General features: G+C 39.4%; 1 protein-coding gene across 1 annotated transcript in view; it reads right to left on the bottom strand.

The window, feature by feature from the left end:
• LOC113935587 (zinc finger protein 28 homolog) overlaps positions 1–18,832 on the bottom strand; it is a 54,805-nt gene that overhangs the window by 13,398 nt on the left and 22,575 nt on the right. Inside the window, exons 5-6 of the mRNA XM_035724895.1 lie at positions 16,132–17,146; positions 3,202–3,475 (exon numbers count right to left, since the gene is read on the bottom strand). Of these exons, the coding sequence (XP_035580788.1) occupies positions 3,202–3,475; positions 16,132–17,146 (1,289 nt within the window). The remainder of the gene's footprint in view (positions 1–3,201; positions 3,476–16,131; positions 17,147–18,832) is intronic.

Genomic DNA, 18,832 nt, shown 5'->3' with positions numbered 1-18,832 from the left:
GATTTGTAAGTTTGTTCACGTATGTTGGAGTTTTGCCCAGAAAAGAATGGTTAAACACCCCCAACTAATGCCTTGTTTCACTGCTGCTCTCTTAACTTCTTGACTCATACATTTATCTTGCTTCTGAACTAGTCATTTTAGCCATGATGCCCTCCAAAGAGCTGCTGAATCTTCTTGTCCTGTTGGTCTCATTTTGCATCAGCATCACGAGAATAAGAACTATTAAGGCCTAAGACTTATTACGTAAAATCCATTTACCTACACAGAAATCCTCTGGATTTGGTTATTTTTTGGCACAACCTGACACTGCTTGCTGTAATCAGATGATGTCTCTCCACAGAACTCCCAAGCTGTGCTATCTGACTTCTTCAGATATTACACTTAGTCTTATTCTTCTAGAGGTTTATCTACCTTGATAGATAATAAGCAACTTAAGAATCACAACCATGTCATTTTAGTCACTCTATATTCCCCAAGTACTAGCACAGGATCAGGCATATTATGAGTACTTTATAAAATGTCTGATAATTCAACCTAGAAATTCCATTTCTAGGAATTTATCCTTAGAAAATTTTTATAAAAGTACATAAAGAGATATATGCAAGGAAGTTCATCAAAGAATATTTTATAACCAAAAGTCAGAGTACCTTAACAGTAAGACAACCGGCTTAAATAAACTAGGTTCTATGATATGATAGCATATTACACAATTATTGACAGTGATGGTACTAGTTCATATTAATTCATGAAGGAAAATATCCATGATAAATTGCCAAGTACAACAGGCAGACTAAAAAGAATATCCACAATGTTGGGAGGTGACTGACTCTCATATATGAAGAACACAGGCTTTGCTGTCTTGATCCAGGATATGAATCTAAGGTTTGACAGTTGTCAACTAGGAGACATCAGACATGTTAGTTTTCAGTGCCACTGTTTCCTCACAGATAAACTGGAGAATAACAGTATCTACTTTATAAAGTTGTTATTAAAGTTAAGTAACATAATACACATAAAGCACTTAAAATACCTCATTATAAGCAATGAATAAAATGAAAACATGACATGCCCCATATTCCATGTATTAAAAAAGTATCTTTGGGCGCCTGGGTGGCTCAGTCGTTAAGCGTCTGCCTTCGGCTCAGGTCATGATCCCAGAGTCCTGGGATCGAGTCCCACATCGGGCTCCCTGCTCCGCGGGAAGCCTGCTTCTCCCTCTCCCACTCCCCCTGCTTGTGTTCCCTCTCTCACTGTGTCTCTCTCTGTCAAATAAATAAAATCTTTTAAAAAAATAAAATAAGTATCTTTAATAAAAAAAACTTTAATTCTTTGATAAATTATCTTTAATAATTTTTTAATACTAGGATGCCCTTTCTCTTTCTCTTAAACTTTTTTTTTTTTAAGATTTTATTTATTCATGAGAGAGACAGAGAGAAGCAGAGGGTGAAGCAGGTTCCCAAGGAGCAGGGAGCCCAATGCGGACCTTGATCCCAGGACAGGATCAAGACCTGAGCTGAAGGCAGACGCTTAACCATCTGAGCCACCCAGGTGCCCTAAAGATTTTATTTATTTATTTGACAGAGGGAGAGAGAGCACAAGTAGGCAGACTGGCAGGCAGTGGGAGAGGGAGAAGCAGGCTCCGCCAAGCACAGAGCCCGATGTGTCGCTCGATCCCAGGACGCTGGGATCATGACCTGAGCCAAAGGCAGACGCTCAACCGACTGAGCCACCAGGCGCCCCTACAGTAAACATTTTTTAAAAAGATTTTATTTACTTATTTTAGAAAGAGAGGGAGTGAGAGGAGGGGGAGGAGCAGCGGGGAGGGAGAGAGTAGAGGAAAGAATCTCAAGCAGACTCTGTGCTGAGCATGAGCCCGGTGTGGGACTCGATCTCACGCCACTGAGATCATGACCTGAGCCCAAACCACGAGTCAGAGCTTAACCAACTGAGCCACCCAGGCGCCCCTCTTTTAGGAAACTTTTTTTGAGATTTTCAGGACTGCTCTTTCTTACAACATCACTAAATTTTAGAACTAAGTTTGAGAATGTAATTCTTCTTAATTAATAATATTAGCAAAAAAGATTCATAGGAATCAAGAAGTAGAGCAAGGCCCCTTTTGCTCTCCATCCCTAGCAGCTCCAAAGAGACACTATTTGGCATCATAAAACTCAACAAATTTGATTTTATAAGGTATTCTGAACACATTAAAAATATTTGATCAAGTTCTTCTGTATAACGTTTGAATATTTATTGTTACTAAGACTTTCTCCCCCGTTATTATAAATCTCTACTTAGCAACCTTGAATTACTTAAAAAAAAAAGGGTTTCTGATTCTGAAAAGATATCTTACTTGATAACTTGTTACCCTAGTAAATGTTTTCATAATCCTAAAATGTATAAAGTCTTCAAAAGTCTTTCAAATTAGAGGAGAACATTGTACTCTGTACAGACAGCAATATAATAAATCTTCTGACTGTACTGGATTTCAAAGTGTTGGAGAGTCTTTATCTCCTTAAAAAATCAATTTTTGTGATTCTATTTTACAGAACAAATGTACACAAGTGCACAGAAAAAATATTTGGAAAAACATCAAAATAGTTCTTCACCAAAACAATGAGCTGCCTTCACTTTGTTCTGTGACGGAATACAATCAAGGTAAGCCGCATTCTTAAATGGGGTCAGAGGCTTTTGGCTAGGAGTCTTTTCTCTGGCGCTCAGATATCCGACTGGGGCGGCGGCGGTGGGGGAGGGTCTTCCCCGCGGGTGGGCTCGAGCGGCGAGACGGCAGAAGACTCAGCTATGACGCTAGAGTCGGAGTCACACAGTCCAGGCTGTGCACCCAATTCAGTCACACAAACGCCATCACCCACTAGTCCCGACCTCACAACCGCACATAGTCCTGATGTCACACCGGGGCCCCGTCACGCCCACAGTCACCCAGATACACAACTACAGCACCGCCGTCCTCACGCACACTCGGGCCTGAGATGAGCGGCTCGCAACGCTCTGCGGTGCTGCAATGCTTCCCTTCCCTCTCCTAATCTCCAGGCCGCAACGCCTTTCCTACAGATGGCCGGAACCAACCCTGCGAACCAGGACTGCTCACCTGGGGTGTCGCACCTGCCTCACGGTGATGCTCCGTGTAAGCGAGAACAGGACGCAACCGGCAAGTCCACACACAGCCCTCGGGGCTTAACGGGCCGCGCGCAGAGGCTGCTGGGAGCTCGCGCTGTAGGCACTGAGTGCGCCGGCGCGACCAGCCCGAGGGAGCCGAGCATCTACCCCGCCCGCTAGCTGAGTGAGGCGGAGGTCTGGGCGGGCTTCAGCCGGGGCGGGGCGGGGTTCCTGGCTCTTTGTCCCGAGGAGTCCCGACAGGGCCCGGAGCGCTGCGGGGGCGAACGACTGGAGCCCCAAAGGGGGATGTGCAGCAACGTGACTCTCCGTAGGACCTACTCGGATGGCGCTGCGTGTCTGTCTTTGGAGTGGTTTTGGGTGCGATTTTTTCACTGGGTGTGGCCGGTTTGTGTTTGAGAGGTGCTACTTCGCGGATCGGAATGTGGTTTGTGAAGGAGATTTTAACTGGAATTGTCTGGCAGACTGTGGAGGACCGAGAATGTTGTGGTAGCCTGTGAGAGAATGGGTTTGACAGTGTCTGTGAACGTGTCTGTAATTGAACATTTAGGTGGCGCGGTTTTGATAGATTTTCTTCCCCTAGGCCTTCCCTACAGACCGTGGATGGAAGTCACTCAGTGTGCGCTGATTGTGTGGCAAGTGTGTGTGCTTCTGGTGTGTTCCTCAGGACTGTGACGAGGTAGGATGCTTAGATGGGACCAGGACACTCACTCTCCTCGACCCTGAAATAGGGAAATGAATGTTCCATTTTCAAGGAGCATCATCTTTACTGAGGGATTTGGTGAAAAAAAAACCTGATTTTTCGGGAGAATTATGTATTTACATTTAATCACAAGTTTATTATGGAGAAGAATGTAAACAAACATAACTTTTAAAATAAGATTTCAAAAGAAATTCCTGTCATGGAGTAGTTTATTTGCTTCTTCTCCGGATTCCTAGAGTAGGCTGTTACTCTTAGTGTTAAGGGGACTTTGTTGGGAAGATTTAAGAAGCCCTAGGCTAAGAAAAAAACATCTTTTTTTTTTTAAGATTTTATTTATTTATTTTGACAGAGAGAGACAGCGAGAGAGGGAGCACAAGCAGGGGGAATGGGAGAGGGAGAAGCAGGCTTCCCGCGGAGCAGGGAGCCCGATGCGGGGCTGGATCCCAGCACCCTGGGATCATGACCTGAGCCGAAGGCAGACGCTTAACGACTGAGCCACCCAGGCGCCCCCAAAACATCTTTAAAAAAAAAAAAAAAGATTTTATTTATTTGAGAGAGAGCGAGCCTGGAGGACAGGGGAGGGGATGGCAGAGGGAAAGGGAGAAGCACTCCTCCCTGAGCAGGGAGCCCAGTGTGGGACTCGATCTGAGGACCTTGAGCTGAAGGCAGACCTAAACTGACTGAGCCACCCAAGCACCCAAGAAAATACGTCTTTACAGAAAAGGGAAGCAGTATGGCTAGAGCAGACAACCCAGGATTAGGGAGTCAAATATCTTAAGTTCTAGATCAGATATTCTTCTTTGTTAAAGGAGGGCAAGAAACTTGTTTAAGACTCAAAGTATCAGTTCATGCTGACATTACTAATTCAGATTTAATGTTACAAAGGTTTTATTCTTACCTTTTATATTTCTGCTTTTTTTCTCTAATGATCTTTCTCTAGAAATCCTGGTTCCTAGTAATATTAGCATATTTATATATTTGCAGTAACCTAGAATGGCCATAAAATAGTTTAAAATGGTAATGCCAATATTATTACTAACAAGAAAGCTAGTACATACAATTTTAGATTATAGTTATTCTAAAGCAGGGGTTGGCAAACTACAGCCTGCAGGCCAAATCTGGCCTGCCATCTGTTGCATAGCTAGTGAGTAAAGAACAATATCTATCTTTTTAAGTGGTTTAAAAAAATCAAAAGAGTAATATTTTGTGAGGTGTGAAAATCATGCATTTCAAATTTCAGTGTCCATAAATAAAGTTTTACTGGGAACATAGCCATGTTCATGTATGCATTGTCTATGGCTGCATTTGAGCTACAAGGGCAGAATTGAGTAGTTATGCAGACTGAATGGCCTGCAGAGCCTAAAATACAGTCAATTCTCATTATTCACAGTAGTTCTATAAAGTTGTTGCAAACACTGAATTAGCAAACCATTGCTCCTAAAGGAAATACGGGGTTTCCTCCAAATATCTGATGACATTTTCTTCAACCAATCAATACATACCTGGTTTTATGTGTTTCTAGTTGAAGACACAGTTGGGAGACCTGGGTGGCTCAGTCGGTTAAGTATCTGCCTTCAGCTCAGGTCATGATCCCAGGTTCCTGGGATGGAGTCCTTCATCAGGCTCCTTGCTCAGCGGGAAGCCTGCTTCTCCCTCTGCCTGCCACTTCCCCAGCTTGTGCTCTCTCTCTCTGACAAATAAATAAAATCCTTTTAAAAAAATACACAGTTTATGTATAGTTGATTCATCAACATTGGACTCATGGCCAAAAGCACTATAGCTCATGCCTGAATAAAGCTGATCTAATACATGTATTTTCTCTGTAAGGCACATCACAGACTTGTGCTTAGGAACACTAGGCAGCACTTCAGCACTATGCTTTGGGGTCATTTGAAACAGCAAAATCACCAATAAAAGCACAAAAGGAAAAAAAAAACCCATGGTACTAAAGAGACTGAAAAGAACACTTATTTTTTTTTTTAAAGATTTTATTTATTTGACAGAGAGAGACACAGTGAGGGAGAGAACACAAACAGGGGGAGTGGGAGAGGGAGAAGCAGGCTTCCCGCTGAGCGGGGAGCCTGATGCGATCCCAGGACTCCGGGATCATGACCTGAGCTGAAGGCAGATGCTTAATGACTGACCCACCCAGGCACCCAAAAAAACACTTATTTACGGTATAAGAGCTGAAACAAGAAAGCGGAGGGTTACCTTATTTGACTTCAGCTGAGAACATGTGTGTCAAGGGACTCATTTTTCATTTTTCTTCACATGTCCATGAATGAACACAAAAGTGCTGCAGGTACTGACTTTGGGATCACAAATAAAATTTTAGCAGGTAGGTAAGTTCACAAATATGGAATGCACAAATAATGAGAATCAACCAATTTACTACCTGGCCCTTTACAGAAAAAGCTTGCCAGCCCCTGTTTTAGAATATATCCCTCTTAGTTATAAAATTAGAATATTTAAAAACTACTTAAAGTAATTCCATTCCTGTGCCATCAATAATTTCTCTAATTGACTGTAACATATTAAATATATTAAAATCTGGGCTCCTGGGTGGCTCAGTTGGTTTTGGTTGGGCGGCCGACTCTTGGTTTTGGTTCAGGTCATGATCTTGGGTGGGCTCCTGGCTCCATGGGGAGTCTGCTTGAGGATTCTCTCTCCACTCTGCCCCTCCCCCTGCTCACTCTCTCTGTCGCTCTCTCAAATGAACAAAAAGATCTAAAAAAGCCTTATAAATAAAAATCCATAAATGAGAAAAAATGGAGTGAAAAAGGAAAGCTCTTCTTTATAGCATGTCAGCTATTAAGTTTGATTTTACATCATTATGAACTCAGTTTCAAATATATTTATGATATTTGGTTTTGAAGAGGTATTTTTACAGTATGGTGTTTTCCTTTAAGTTCATGTTCATTTCTATTATATCCTCTCATGCCAGCTATCACCTGCATTTAAATAAAACAGCAACATCATTAGAATGGATACGTCTTGGCATGAAAGCTAGCTATTGGTGAGGTAATAGAACACAATTTATCAGGCAACAGTGAATTTTCTTTGAAGTCAGCCTCTTTCTGATTTCTTCCAATGCTTCATGTTTGCCTTCCCTGCTAGTGACCAACTCTTTTGCTTCTTTACACAGCCTTGACACTCAGTGCCACTTGCATTGGTAGAAACAAGGTGTCCAGGGAATAGCTTTTCCAAAGCCGAGCAAAAGTTGGGTGAATGAATTCTAATTACAGAAGCAGTGTTGGTAGCTTGTGTGCACCCTCAAATGCATTACTACTGGGGTGCTGGCTTAAGCCTCTATGGTTGCTGGATACCTGTCCAGGGGGAGGGTGCTGCTGCATTGGTCACTCCGTAGGTGTAGATTGCCTGGACCAAAACTCATACTTGCTTACCAAAGGGTTCTACACCCAATTCCAATGTGTTTGTCAGAGAGGGGAGGTTCCCCACACCACCAGGCAATTCTTGGGAACCAGCTGGGGATCCTACAATTCAACTCAATTCTGACACTGTCTACATGGAGATAGCATCAAGAGCTCACAGTTTAAAAGCTCTGTCCTACAAGAATTCCCCCAACTACTTCAGATGCCAGTCACAAGTCCAAGTTATCACCTGTTCTTGTGACCAACTGCTATATATTCGAGGTTCCAGTGACTTCCTCCTTGGGTTCAATTAATTTGCTAGAGCGGCTCATAGAACTCACAGAAACATTTTACTTACTTGAGTACCAGTTTATTATAAAAAGCTATAACTCAGGAACAGACAGATGGAAGGGAAGCATAGGGCTTCTAAAGCATAGACCCTAATCCTTAGGTGTTCCAAAAGTCACCTTATTAAAGAAGACATCCAAATGGCCAACAGACACATGAAAAAGTGCTCAAAATCGCTCAGCATCAGGGAAATCCAAATCAAAACCTCAGTGAGATACCACCTCACACCAGTCAGAATGGCTAAAATTAACAAGTCAGGAAATGACAGATGTTGGTGGGGATGCGGAGAAAGGGGAACCCTCCTACACTGTTGGTGGGAATGCAAGCTGGTGCAACCCCTCTGGAAAACAGTATGGAGGTTCCTCAAAAAGTTGAAAATAGAGCTACCATATGATCCAGCAATTGCACTACTGGGTATTTACCACAAAGATACAAATGTAGGGATCTGAAGGGGTACGTGCACCCCAATGTTTATAGCAGCAATGTCCACAATAGCCAAACTGTGGAGAGAGCCAAGATGTCCATCAACAGATGAATGGATAAAGAAGATGTGGTATATATACACAATGGAATATTATGCAGCCATCAAAAGGAATGAGATCTTGCCATTTGCAACGACATGGATGGAACTGGAGGGTGTTACACTGAGTGAAATAAATCAATCAGAGAAAGACATGTATCATATGACCTCACTGATATGAGGAATTCTTAATCTCAGGAAACAAACTGAGGGTTGCTGGAGTGGTGGGGGGTGGGAGGGATGGGGTGGCTGGGTGATAGACAGTGGGGAGGGTATGTGCTATGGTGAGCGCTGTGAATTGTGCAAGACTGTTGAATCACAGATCTGTACCTCTGAAACAAATAATGCAATATATGTTAAGAAAAAAAAAAAAAGAAGAAGATAGCAGGAGGGGAAGAATGAAGGGGAGTAAATCGGAGGGGGAGATGAACCATGAGAGATGATGGACTCTGAAAAACAAACTGAGGGTTCTAGAGGGGAGGTGGGGGTGGGAGGATGGGTTAGCCTGGTGATGGGTATTAAAGAGGGCACGTTCTGCGTGGAGCACTGGGTGTTATGCACAAACAATGAATCATGGAACACTACATCAAAAACTAATGATGTAATGTATGGTGATTAACATAACAATAAAAAAATTTAAAGAAAATAAAAAGTCACCTTATTAACCCATCAAAAGATACCTTGATTGTTCTCATCACAGGAAATTCCAATTGTTTTAGGAGCTTTGTGCCAAAAACAAGAGGAAGACCAATTATATATTTCTTATTATAAATCACAATATCACACTTACATCATTGCTGTCATGAGCAGGTGGGCTTCTGAATGTAAAGAGCTCCTCAGTAGCAGCAGGCCAAGGCGTTCTCTTAATGACTTCAAAGCCTATGAGAAATTGCAAATGTATTTGTATCTTTACAAAGATGTATTCTTATATTATTTCATACAGTGACAGAAAGCAATAAAAAATAAACATAGCAATGGAAAAAGGGTGTGAACAGGCAGTTAATCAAAGAAAAAATATATTGTTAATAAGCATACAAATTTAATCAATTTAGTGAGAAGAATGATCTCAAAAGAAGTGTGATTTTAAATGAATTCTTTTGGGGCACCTGGGTGGCTCAGTTGGATAAGCTTCCAGCTCTTGATTTCGGCTCAGGTCATGATCTCAGGGTTGTGAGATTGAGCCTAGCATTGGGCTCCATGCCTGCTTGGGATTCTCTCTCTTCCTCTCCCACTGCCTCTCTGCTCCTGCCCCCCACCCCCAACTTGTGCTCTTGCTCTGGCTCTCTCTCTCAAAAAACCATGAATAAAATAAAATGAATTCTTTTAAATTAGGCAGAGAAAAATTTTAAAGATAAATATCAGGATAGGCATGGAAGTAGAAAATAGTTATGCTCACGAGGGCAGTTTAGTAACATATATCAAAGACCACAGATTCAACTTTTAGAAGTTATTTTAAGGAAATAGTGAAGTAAATGCCCACAAATATGTGTGAATGCTTGTTCACTATGGGATGGTAATAATCTTGGAAGTAGTACATTAATAGGGCAGTAGTTAAATGTGGGGGTTTCATATGTATGCTATTAATCTAGACAAAATATACTATTATAGACTGGTTAAATATGATATATATATGTGATATATAAGTACATATTATTATTTCCAGATTTAGAATGTGCAAACTGCCTGGATCAGCATGACCTTTAGTATTGTTCTCAAGGAAAAATGTACTTCCTAGACATCCACAATAAAAGACAAAAATAATCTATTTGATATGCTCTACAGAATCTATTGAAGTATTCACTGTGACTACAACATGAAAAAAGAAAGTGAAATAAGTATAAATACTGAGACACCATATCAGTCTCCCTGCTCAGCAGGAAGCCTGCTTCTCTCTCTCCCTCTACCCCTCCCCCCTGCTCATGTCTCTCTCGATTTTATTTATTTGAGAGAGAGAGAATGAGAAAGAGAGAGCACATGAGAGGGGGGAGGGTCAGAGGGAGAAGCAGACTCCCCGCCGAGCAGGGAGCTTGATGTGGGACTCGATTCAGGGACTCCAGGACCATGACCTGAGCTGAAGGCAGTCACTTAACCAACTGAGCCACCCAGGTGCCTAAAATAAATAAAATCTTAAAAAAAAAAATACTGTGAGACAGATACTACTTTATCCACAGATTATAAAGATCAAAAGAATCTATCATTTTTAATCAATACCCTAATAAGAGATATTAAATGCTCAGCTATTACTAGCATATTTTAAGTATTGTGAAGCATTATATCATAAAGATATTAGAGGGAAAGGAGATGAAAAGTTGTCAAAGACATTTGGAGACATACGTGTATTAATATTCACTCAAGGTCAATTCAATGTGAACTCATTTGGAAATACTCAGTATTTAAGTTGAATAAAATTCAAAATATAATCTCAATTAGTTTCTTATTGGAAATGGATAAAATAAAAAATTCTAATAATCATTTGTCTTTATTTTCAAATAAAACCAACATATTAATAATATACATAACTCGGGTGCCTGGGTGGCTCAGTTGGTTGAGTGACTGCCTTCAGCGCAGGTCATGATCCTGGAGTCCCAGGATCAAGTCCCACATCGGGCTCCCTGCTCAGCGGGGAGTCTGCTTCTCCGTCTGACCTTCCTCCCTCTCATGCTCTCTCTCTACCGTTCTCTCTCTCTCTCAATAAGTAAATTTTAAAAATCTTAAAAAAAAACTTTAATAATACACATAACTCTATTTCCAAGTAATAAGTTACTAAAAAGTGTAAGTTAAAGATCGCTGTAAAAGCACAGAAATAGATGAGGATATGAGCATTTAATATATGATAAAAGTATTTTAATCTAGTAGGAGAAAGAGGAATAGTTCAGTAGTTGGCTGTGGCATAATTGGGTTTGTTCCTGAATGGAAACAGAGCTGACATCCTGTATCACACCATATACAATAATGAATTCCAGATGGATTAAAATGTTAAAATCTGTGTGTATATACACCCACATATATGAAAAACTGCACACTCTATTCCTTTATCCTCTTCCCTCCAAAAGTTTCTATAAACAATACCTTCCTAAGAAACAGAAAACATTGGAAATGGTTTGGGAAACCTATTTTATAGAAATGAAATAAATAGAGAAGAATATAAAATAGGAATGTTTATTGAAGCACTACTTTTAAATGGCAAAGAGGAAACAGTCTGAAATATCGAAGTTGGGGAATAGTTGAATAGGTATTGGTATAAGCATACTTGGGTATGCAATATAATGTAACCATTCTAAAAACTAAGTTAAGAGGCACCTGGGTGGCTCAGTTGGTTAAGTGTCTGCTTGTGGCTCAGGTCATGATCCCAGGGTCCTGGGATCAAGCCCAGCATCTGGCTCCTTGCTCAATGGAGCAGGGAGCCTGCTTCTCCCTCTCCCTCTGCCCCTCCCCCCCCACTTGTGTTCTCTCTTCCACACTCTGCTCTCTCTCTCAAATAAATAAATAATCTCAAAAAAATAAAAATAAGAACTAAGTTAAATCATCATTTACTGACCAGGAAAATTCAAAATGCAGTTGAATTTAAAAAGCAAATTACAGACAAATGTATAAGGTATCATCCATTTTTTGGGTAAAAATATACTAAAATAAATTGGTTGTGTTAATGTTTAAGTATAAAGAAGTATATGGGGGATATACACAAGGTTCAAAAATTATTTTTTTGTTTATTGGTATTGCTTCATTGGTTTGGGTGCAAATGCATTATCTCTGTAATTTTTTTTTAAAGATTTTATTTATTTGACAGAGACAGAGAGAGGGAACACAGCAGGGGGAGTTGGAGAGGGAGAGGCAGGCCTCCTGCAGAGCAGGGAGCCCGATACGGGGCTCGATCCCAGGACCCTGGGATCATGACCTGAGCTGAAGGCAGACGCTTAACGACTGAGCCACCCAGGCGCCCCTATCTCTGTAATTTTTGATGAGGAACTTAACAAATAACAAATAACTTAAAATAGGCTTAAAAAAGAATATATAAAATTTCATTTAGCAGTCCTTGTTTTGATAGTAATGCAAAATATTTGAACAAAATATCCTGTTTTTACTAATTCTCTTATTTGCTCTACTTTTCTTTCTTTTAAAAGATTTTTAAATTTAGGGAGAGAGAGAGCACATGCAAGCAGGGGGAGGGGCAGCGGAAGAGAGAGAATCCCAAGCAAACTCCACACGGAGTGTGAAGCCCACTGTGGGGCTTGATCTCACAACCTTGAGATCATGACCTGAGCTGAAATCAAGAGTTGGACGCTCAACTAATGAGCCACCCAGGGGTCCCCACTCCACTTTTCTTAAATTGATTATAAAATATTTTACGGGCATACGCCTGTAACAAAATAACTCAATGTTTTTAAAAAACCAAAACCCTCTAATATGGGATCTAAGAAAAAAGGAAGTGGGGAATGGAAGGACAGACCTGTAACTTTGGGATATTATATGGGATTTTCCTTCCAAGAATGGTATCTATCCAATGGAGGAAGTTGCTGCTAAGCATGAAAATTGAGGCATAGAAAAGATCTATTTCAAAACACTAACCTAACCTAAACAAAGTTAAGATGTGGGACATTTTCTTAACTTCAGATTTCTTAATCTAGGACTTTTGGTAGGCTTCCACACTCTAATGATAGAGTTAAGTAGTTCCAGCAGAAATAGTATGGCTCACAGGGCTAAAATATTTACTATCTGGCTATTTATGGAAAGGCTGCTAACCTTTCATCTAGAACACAATACATAATTCCAGTGACATTTTTGTTGCTAGTGCAAAACTGTGATGGTCAGGCTAGTTTTCCTCTTCACAGGTTAACTATTTTTAAAAATGTACATATATATGCATATAAAATATCTCAACAATGGGATATGCAACATATAAAATATATCCAATTTTTAAACTTGATATGATGCTTAGAATAAAGAACTATATGTAGAAAATATTGGGGCTGAATCAAGTCCTTTAAAAAAAAAATCCTTACATTTGGAGCTTACTCTATCCCTGGAAATATATATATGTTTATATTTATTTGACAGAGAGACACAGCAAGAAAGGGAACAAGAGCAGGGGGAGTGGGGGAGGGATGAAGCAGGCCTCCTGCTGAGCAGGGAGCCTGATGTTGATCCCAGGACTCTGGGATCATGACCTGAGCCCAAGGCAGGTGCCTAATGACTGAGCCACCCAGGCACCCCTGTCCCTGGAAATATTTTAATCTAAACCTGTTCACATCTAAGAAATTCTGGGTAAATTATCTTGTTTTGTACCATTCCTTCCTTTCCTTAAATTTCCTTGGGACCAAGGAGTTTACGCTATTAAAAACTCACTGCTCTAGTCTCCAGAATAAAAGTAACTCATGGGCTGTTTGTGCAGTCCGTATGTCTTCTTTGGCCCTCATGGTGTCCTTAAATAAAAATCTGAACTACCACTTAAAACTCAAGAGCTATTGGGGCACCTGGGTGGCTCTGTTCGTTAAGCGTATGCCTTTGACTCAGGTCATGATCCCGGGGTCCTGGGATCAAGCCCCACATCAGGTTCCCAGTTCAGCAGGGAGCCTGCTTCTCCCTCTTCGTCTGCTCCTCCCCCCACCTCCCATTCGTGCTCTCTCAAAATAAACATTTTTTTAAAAAATCAAGAGCTATCACACACTAAAAAATAAAATATCTGGATTCTCTCAAAAAATCAGAAGAGCTGGCAAAATGGGGCCTGTGTTTCTTCACATCAGTTAGCTGGAACCGGGCACTGGATATCATCCTCTTTAGCTACTGTCACAACCAGGTTCATTTCTATTCTTTTAATAAGTACCTATAGTTTGCTATTTTCTTTAGTATGCTTGCATATATCTTCATGGATGACACCGAAAAATAGCTTTCCTTTTTGGGTGTCCCAAGATTGTTCTAACATCAAGATTATATCTGAGTATGTTATGAGATGTCTAGGGGCACTTGGTGGTTAGGTGTCCAAGTCTAGATTTCAGCTGAGGTTATGATCTCAGGGTTGTTAGATCGAGCCCCAAGTCAGGCTTGCACTGGGTGTGGAGCCTGTTTGAGATTCTTTCTTCCTCTCCCTCTGCCCATCTCCCCATCTCTCTCTCTAAAAACAAAAACAAACAAAAAAACAGTTGATAATGTTTTGCCTGAAAAGAAATTTGGTTTGGTGCTTCATTAGTAGTAATAGTTACTATATCACACTAATTCTCCCCTTTTCTGTGTTTTTATAAATCTTCCAAGAGTTCTCTGAGACAATGCTGTAATTTTTATTTTCCTAAAAAAATAATTTAGGTTTTCAAATGTATCAGAAAGAAGCATTGTATTTAACATTTTATTTATTTTTATTTAAAAAATTTTAAAGATTTTATTCATTCTAGAGACAGAGAGAGAGCGGGGTCGGGGCAGGGAGAGGCAGAGGGAGAAGCAGATTCCCTGCTGAGCTGGGAGTCCAGTGTGGGGCTCAATCCCAGGACCAGCAATGCTCAACCATGAGCCACCCAGGTGCCCCTTTTATTTTTAGTTTTTAAAAAAGATTTTAAGTAATCTCTACACCCAACTTGGGGCTTGAACTCACAACCCTAAGACCAAGAGTTGCACGCTCCACTAAGCCAGCCAGGCACCCCCAATATAACATTCTAAATCAGTAACTCTAAGGTTTCTCTTTGTGTGTGTATTTATCCATTTTTCAAACACGATTCTGTTTGTCTTTTCATACTTGTCCATCAGTTTCACAATGGTTTGTTTATATTTTTATTTATTTTTATGTTAGGTATTATATGATGTAGTAAAAAGGATGCCAGTCTGAGTGAAGTCCTTTGCACATGGTACACACATTACTTTCCCCACCAACACCTAGGATTATTTCATGTTCCATATGAAATAAGTCATGATGTAAAATTTTCTGAATTCATTACCGAGTGGTGACTTTTTTCAACTGTATGTCCTGCCTGATGTTCAGCAAGTTCTGCAGAAACTGTTTTTCAACAAATAATACTAATGACAACGATGAATAAATGACCAACATTCAGTGAGTATTTATTATATGACAGGCACAATTCTAAGCAGTTTATGTGTCTTAATTTATTTGATCCTCACACAAAATTTTGAGGTAGGTATTATAATTATCCCCATTTTATAATTTCTACTGAGACAAATATGTATAAAAACATAGAAATATGCTTAAGAAGGATAAATACTAAACAGATGGCTATCCTTCAGAATGGGAAATGGGTACAAGGATGGTAGTCGTATGTTTGCCTTATTTGCAATGTTTAAATCTTTTAAAAGGAAAATATGTTCATGCATTATTTCTGCAATTAAAATACATGATACAAAGATATGCCTAGGGAGAATTTCCATTAGGAAACTGTGAATAATGGCAAAAACTCTGGGAAACTACAATTTCTTTCAATAGGAATTTGATAAAATGATGTCACACATCCTTATATCGCAACGTAAGGAAACACCAGGAAGCAATGAAAGGATCTCTACTTACTGTGTTGTTTTTCATCACTGTTTTTACAAGAAGAAAGCCTAAGTTTTGTAAATAACAAAGAGTAAGCCATCTTTGAATAAAGAGGTCACTTCTTTCAGGTTTTAAAGGTGTTTTACAAACTGTGATGTAAAGAAATTGGACTTTACAGTCACATAAATTTAAGATGGGTTAAAATACTAAGAATATAGGAACTATAGACAAATTAGGGGGGAAATGAAAATTAGGATTATATTTCACATGAATTCTGAGGTTTAAAATAAGGTTAAAAAGGTGTCAAAAGTGCTATGATTTTCAGTATTTGCTAGCTTGATTTATCTAATGTCAAAAGAAATATATGCTTTTATTAAAGGGCTTCCAAAATATATTCTACTTATAGGGTGTTTCTCCTACATGATTTTTCTCAGGTTGAATAAGCTAGAATCAACAAAGAAGATGTTTTCACATTATTCTATTTAAAGGGATTATTATCAAGATAAATTCTCTAATGTTGAAGTTTTGAGCTGTAACTGAAAGCCTTCCTACAGATTTCATATATTCTATGGTTTATCACCAGTACAAATTTTGATGTTGAATAAGTTGTGAGCCATAATTAAAGGTCTTTCCACATTCCCTATATTCATAGGGTTTCTCACCACTATGAATTCTATGATGACTAATAAGTTGTGAACTCTGAGAATAGGCTTTCCCACATATCTTACATTCATAGGGCTTCTCACCAGTATGAATTCTCTGATGTCGAGTAAGGTCTGAACCAGAACGAAACGCCTTTTCACATTCCTTACATTCATAGGGTTTCTCACCTGTATGAATTCTCTGATGTTTAATAAGTTGTGAGCTCTGACTAAAGGCATTGCCACATTCTTTACATTCATAGGGTTTCTCCCCCGTATGAATTCTCTGATGTTGAGTAAAGTTTGAGCCACTACTAAAAGCCTTCCCACATTCTTTACATTCATAGGGCTTTTCACCAGTGTGAATTCTCTGATGTCGAGTGAAGTTTGAGCCACTACTAAAGGCCTTTCCACATTCCTTACATTCATAGGGTTTCTCACCAGTGTGAATTCTGTGATGTCGAGTAAGGTCTGAACCACAAATAAATGTTTTCCCACATTCCTTACATTCAAAGGGTTTCTTGCCAGTATGAATTTTCTGATGATGACTGAGTCTTGAGGGATGTCTAAAGGCCTTTCCACATTCCTTACATTCATAGGGTTTCTCAATGGTATGAATTATCTGATGTGTACTAAGTTGTGAGTCATGTCTAAAGGTTTTCCTATATTCCTTCGTTGCACAGTATTTCTCTTTATTATTAATGATTTGCTGTAATGTAAAGGATGGATGCTGACTGAAAGTGGGCATGCCTTCATGGGTGAATATCAGTTGACTGAAGTGTCCCTCCTGAGAGCCATGTTGTTTCTCAAACTGGCCATTACATTCCCAATCATCTCTGAAACTAGAGCACTGAAGGTCATGTCTTGTAAGTCTTTCCATTATCTCCCACTGCGCTGACTCTATTTCATAAATTTCCTTCTTCAGAAATAATTTCTTGGTCTCACATCTTGATTCCAGGACTGAAAGAAAATATGAAAGTAATCACTCACATTTTTCTTGTTTGGGAGAAATAAAACTTCAATAGAAATGGAAGAATTAAACTGAACTTTAAAAAAATAGACAAGAAAAGAGCGAGGACAGATCATATAGTAAGATGAGGGCAGTAATAAGCTATTGGTTTCCAAACATTGCTATTGATCAGAACTACTAAGGGGAACTTGCTGAACATAAAGATGACTTAAGTCTTATCTCCCTTGTTACAAAATGACTCTAATCATAAATACACATATAAAATCTCACAGCATATGCACACACAGCTATAAGAACATCCCGCAGATGAACTGTAAAATAAGGGAAATGATCATACCTACTTAAAAAAGTTACTATCGGGATTAAATGAATATGTCTAAGAAAAAATTCCCAGGGTTTGGCATACTTGGCCTGTAGCACTGCAACAATTTTTATAAGTAAAGATTTATTGGAAGATAGCTACACTTGTTTACATATTGTCTATGACTGCTTTTAAGCTAAAATGGCAGAACTGAGTAGTTGTAACAGAGAACACACTGACTGCAAACTTAAAAATATTTATTACCTGGCCCTTTAGGAAAATGTTGCCAGCCCCTGGGTAGATCTATGTTGTCCATTAGAGTAGCCATGAGCATATGTGTGTATTTAAATTTAACATAATTAAAACTAAATAAAAATTCAAATTTAATTCCTCAGTGGCACTATCCACATTTCCAGTGGCCTGTTGTGGCTAGGGACTACCATGTTGGAAATGACAAACATAGGATATTTCCATCATTGCTGGAAGTTCTATTGGACAGCATTGGTCTAGATTCTGCAACTGGAGGCCCAGGGTCTCTTTAACAAATGATAAGGAAATAGAGGGTGGCAATCCAGATGGGAGAATGAATGAATCTAGTTTGAATGGTAGATAGCGAGGGTTCTTTTGTGGCTAAATATGGACTATGTTTGGGGTTTGATGAAAATACTTTTTGGCTTGGAATTCTGTGATACTGATCTTAGAAGAGAAAAGGACTTAACAAGTACATAAGCATTATGATAGCGATGACCAACTGACAGGAAGGGTATTTGTAGGTTTAAAGAGAAGGAAGAGACTATAAAGGCAGTGTTCTGTGCTACTGGAAGTTCAGAGCTACCAGATTCAGTCATGAATTTTGAACTCACACTCAAGTTAATTACAAGCTTTGTTTTCTTGCCCAAAGTAGTTCATTTTTCTAAGCCCTCAATTCTCTGTTTATATAATAGAAGTAATAACTCTTATAATCATTGTGAGGATTATAAATAATATATAAAAAGTATTTGGCATAAGTGTTTAGTATTTGAGAGATAATACGAAAGAATCTCTGTACAAAAATGGGGATATTAGGCAGTGAAGTGTTTTGAAGACCACACTATGGACCCAGTGGGAAAGCCTGAAACCAAAAAAGTGAAAATCATTCGAGTACCATCGTCTCTTTCTCTCATATAATTATTCAGCAAATACCTCCTAATCTTGCTCCTAAATATATCTTGAAACTCTTCTTCCTATTTTCAATAAAATATCTAATACATCTCTTGAACTATCAGGACAGCCTCTTTCTTTCCTAGTTTCCCCACTTGAGGTTTGCAATCTTAAATCCAACCCTTATATTTCTCTTACAATAAAAGCCAAACTGCTGAACATGGTCTACAAAGCT

The sequence above is a fragment of the Zalophus californianus genome, chromosome 17 (assembly GCF_009762305.2).
Source record: "Zalophus californianus isolate mZalCal1 chromosome 17, mZalCal1.pri.v2, whole genome shotgun sequence".
Classification (NCBI taxonomy): Eukaryota; Metazoa; Chordata; class Mammalia; order Carnivora; family Otariidae; genus Zalophus; species Zalophus californianus.
The sequence above is the reverse complement of the archived record's forward strand: the minus strand, read 5'-3'. Positions and strand labels throughout refer to the sequence as shown.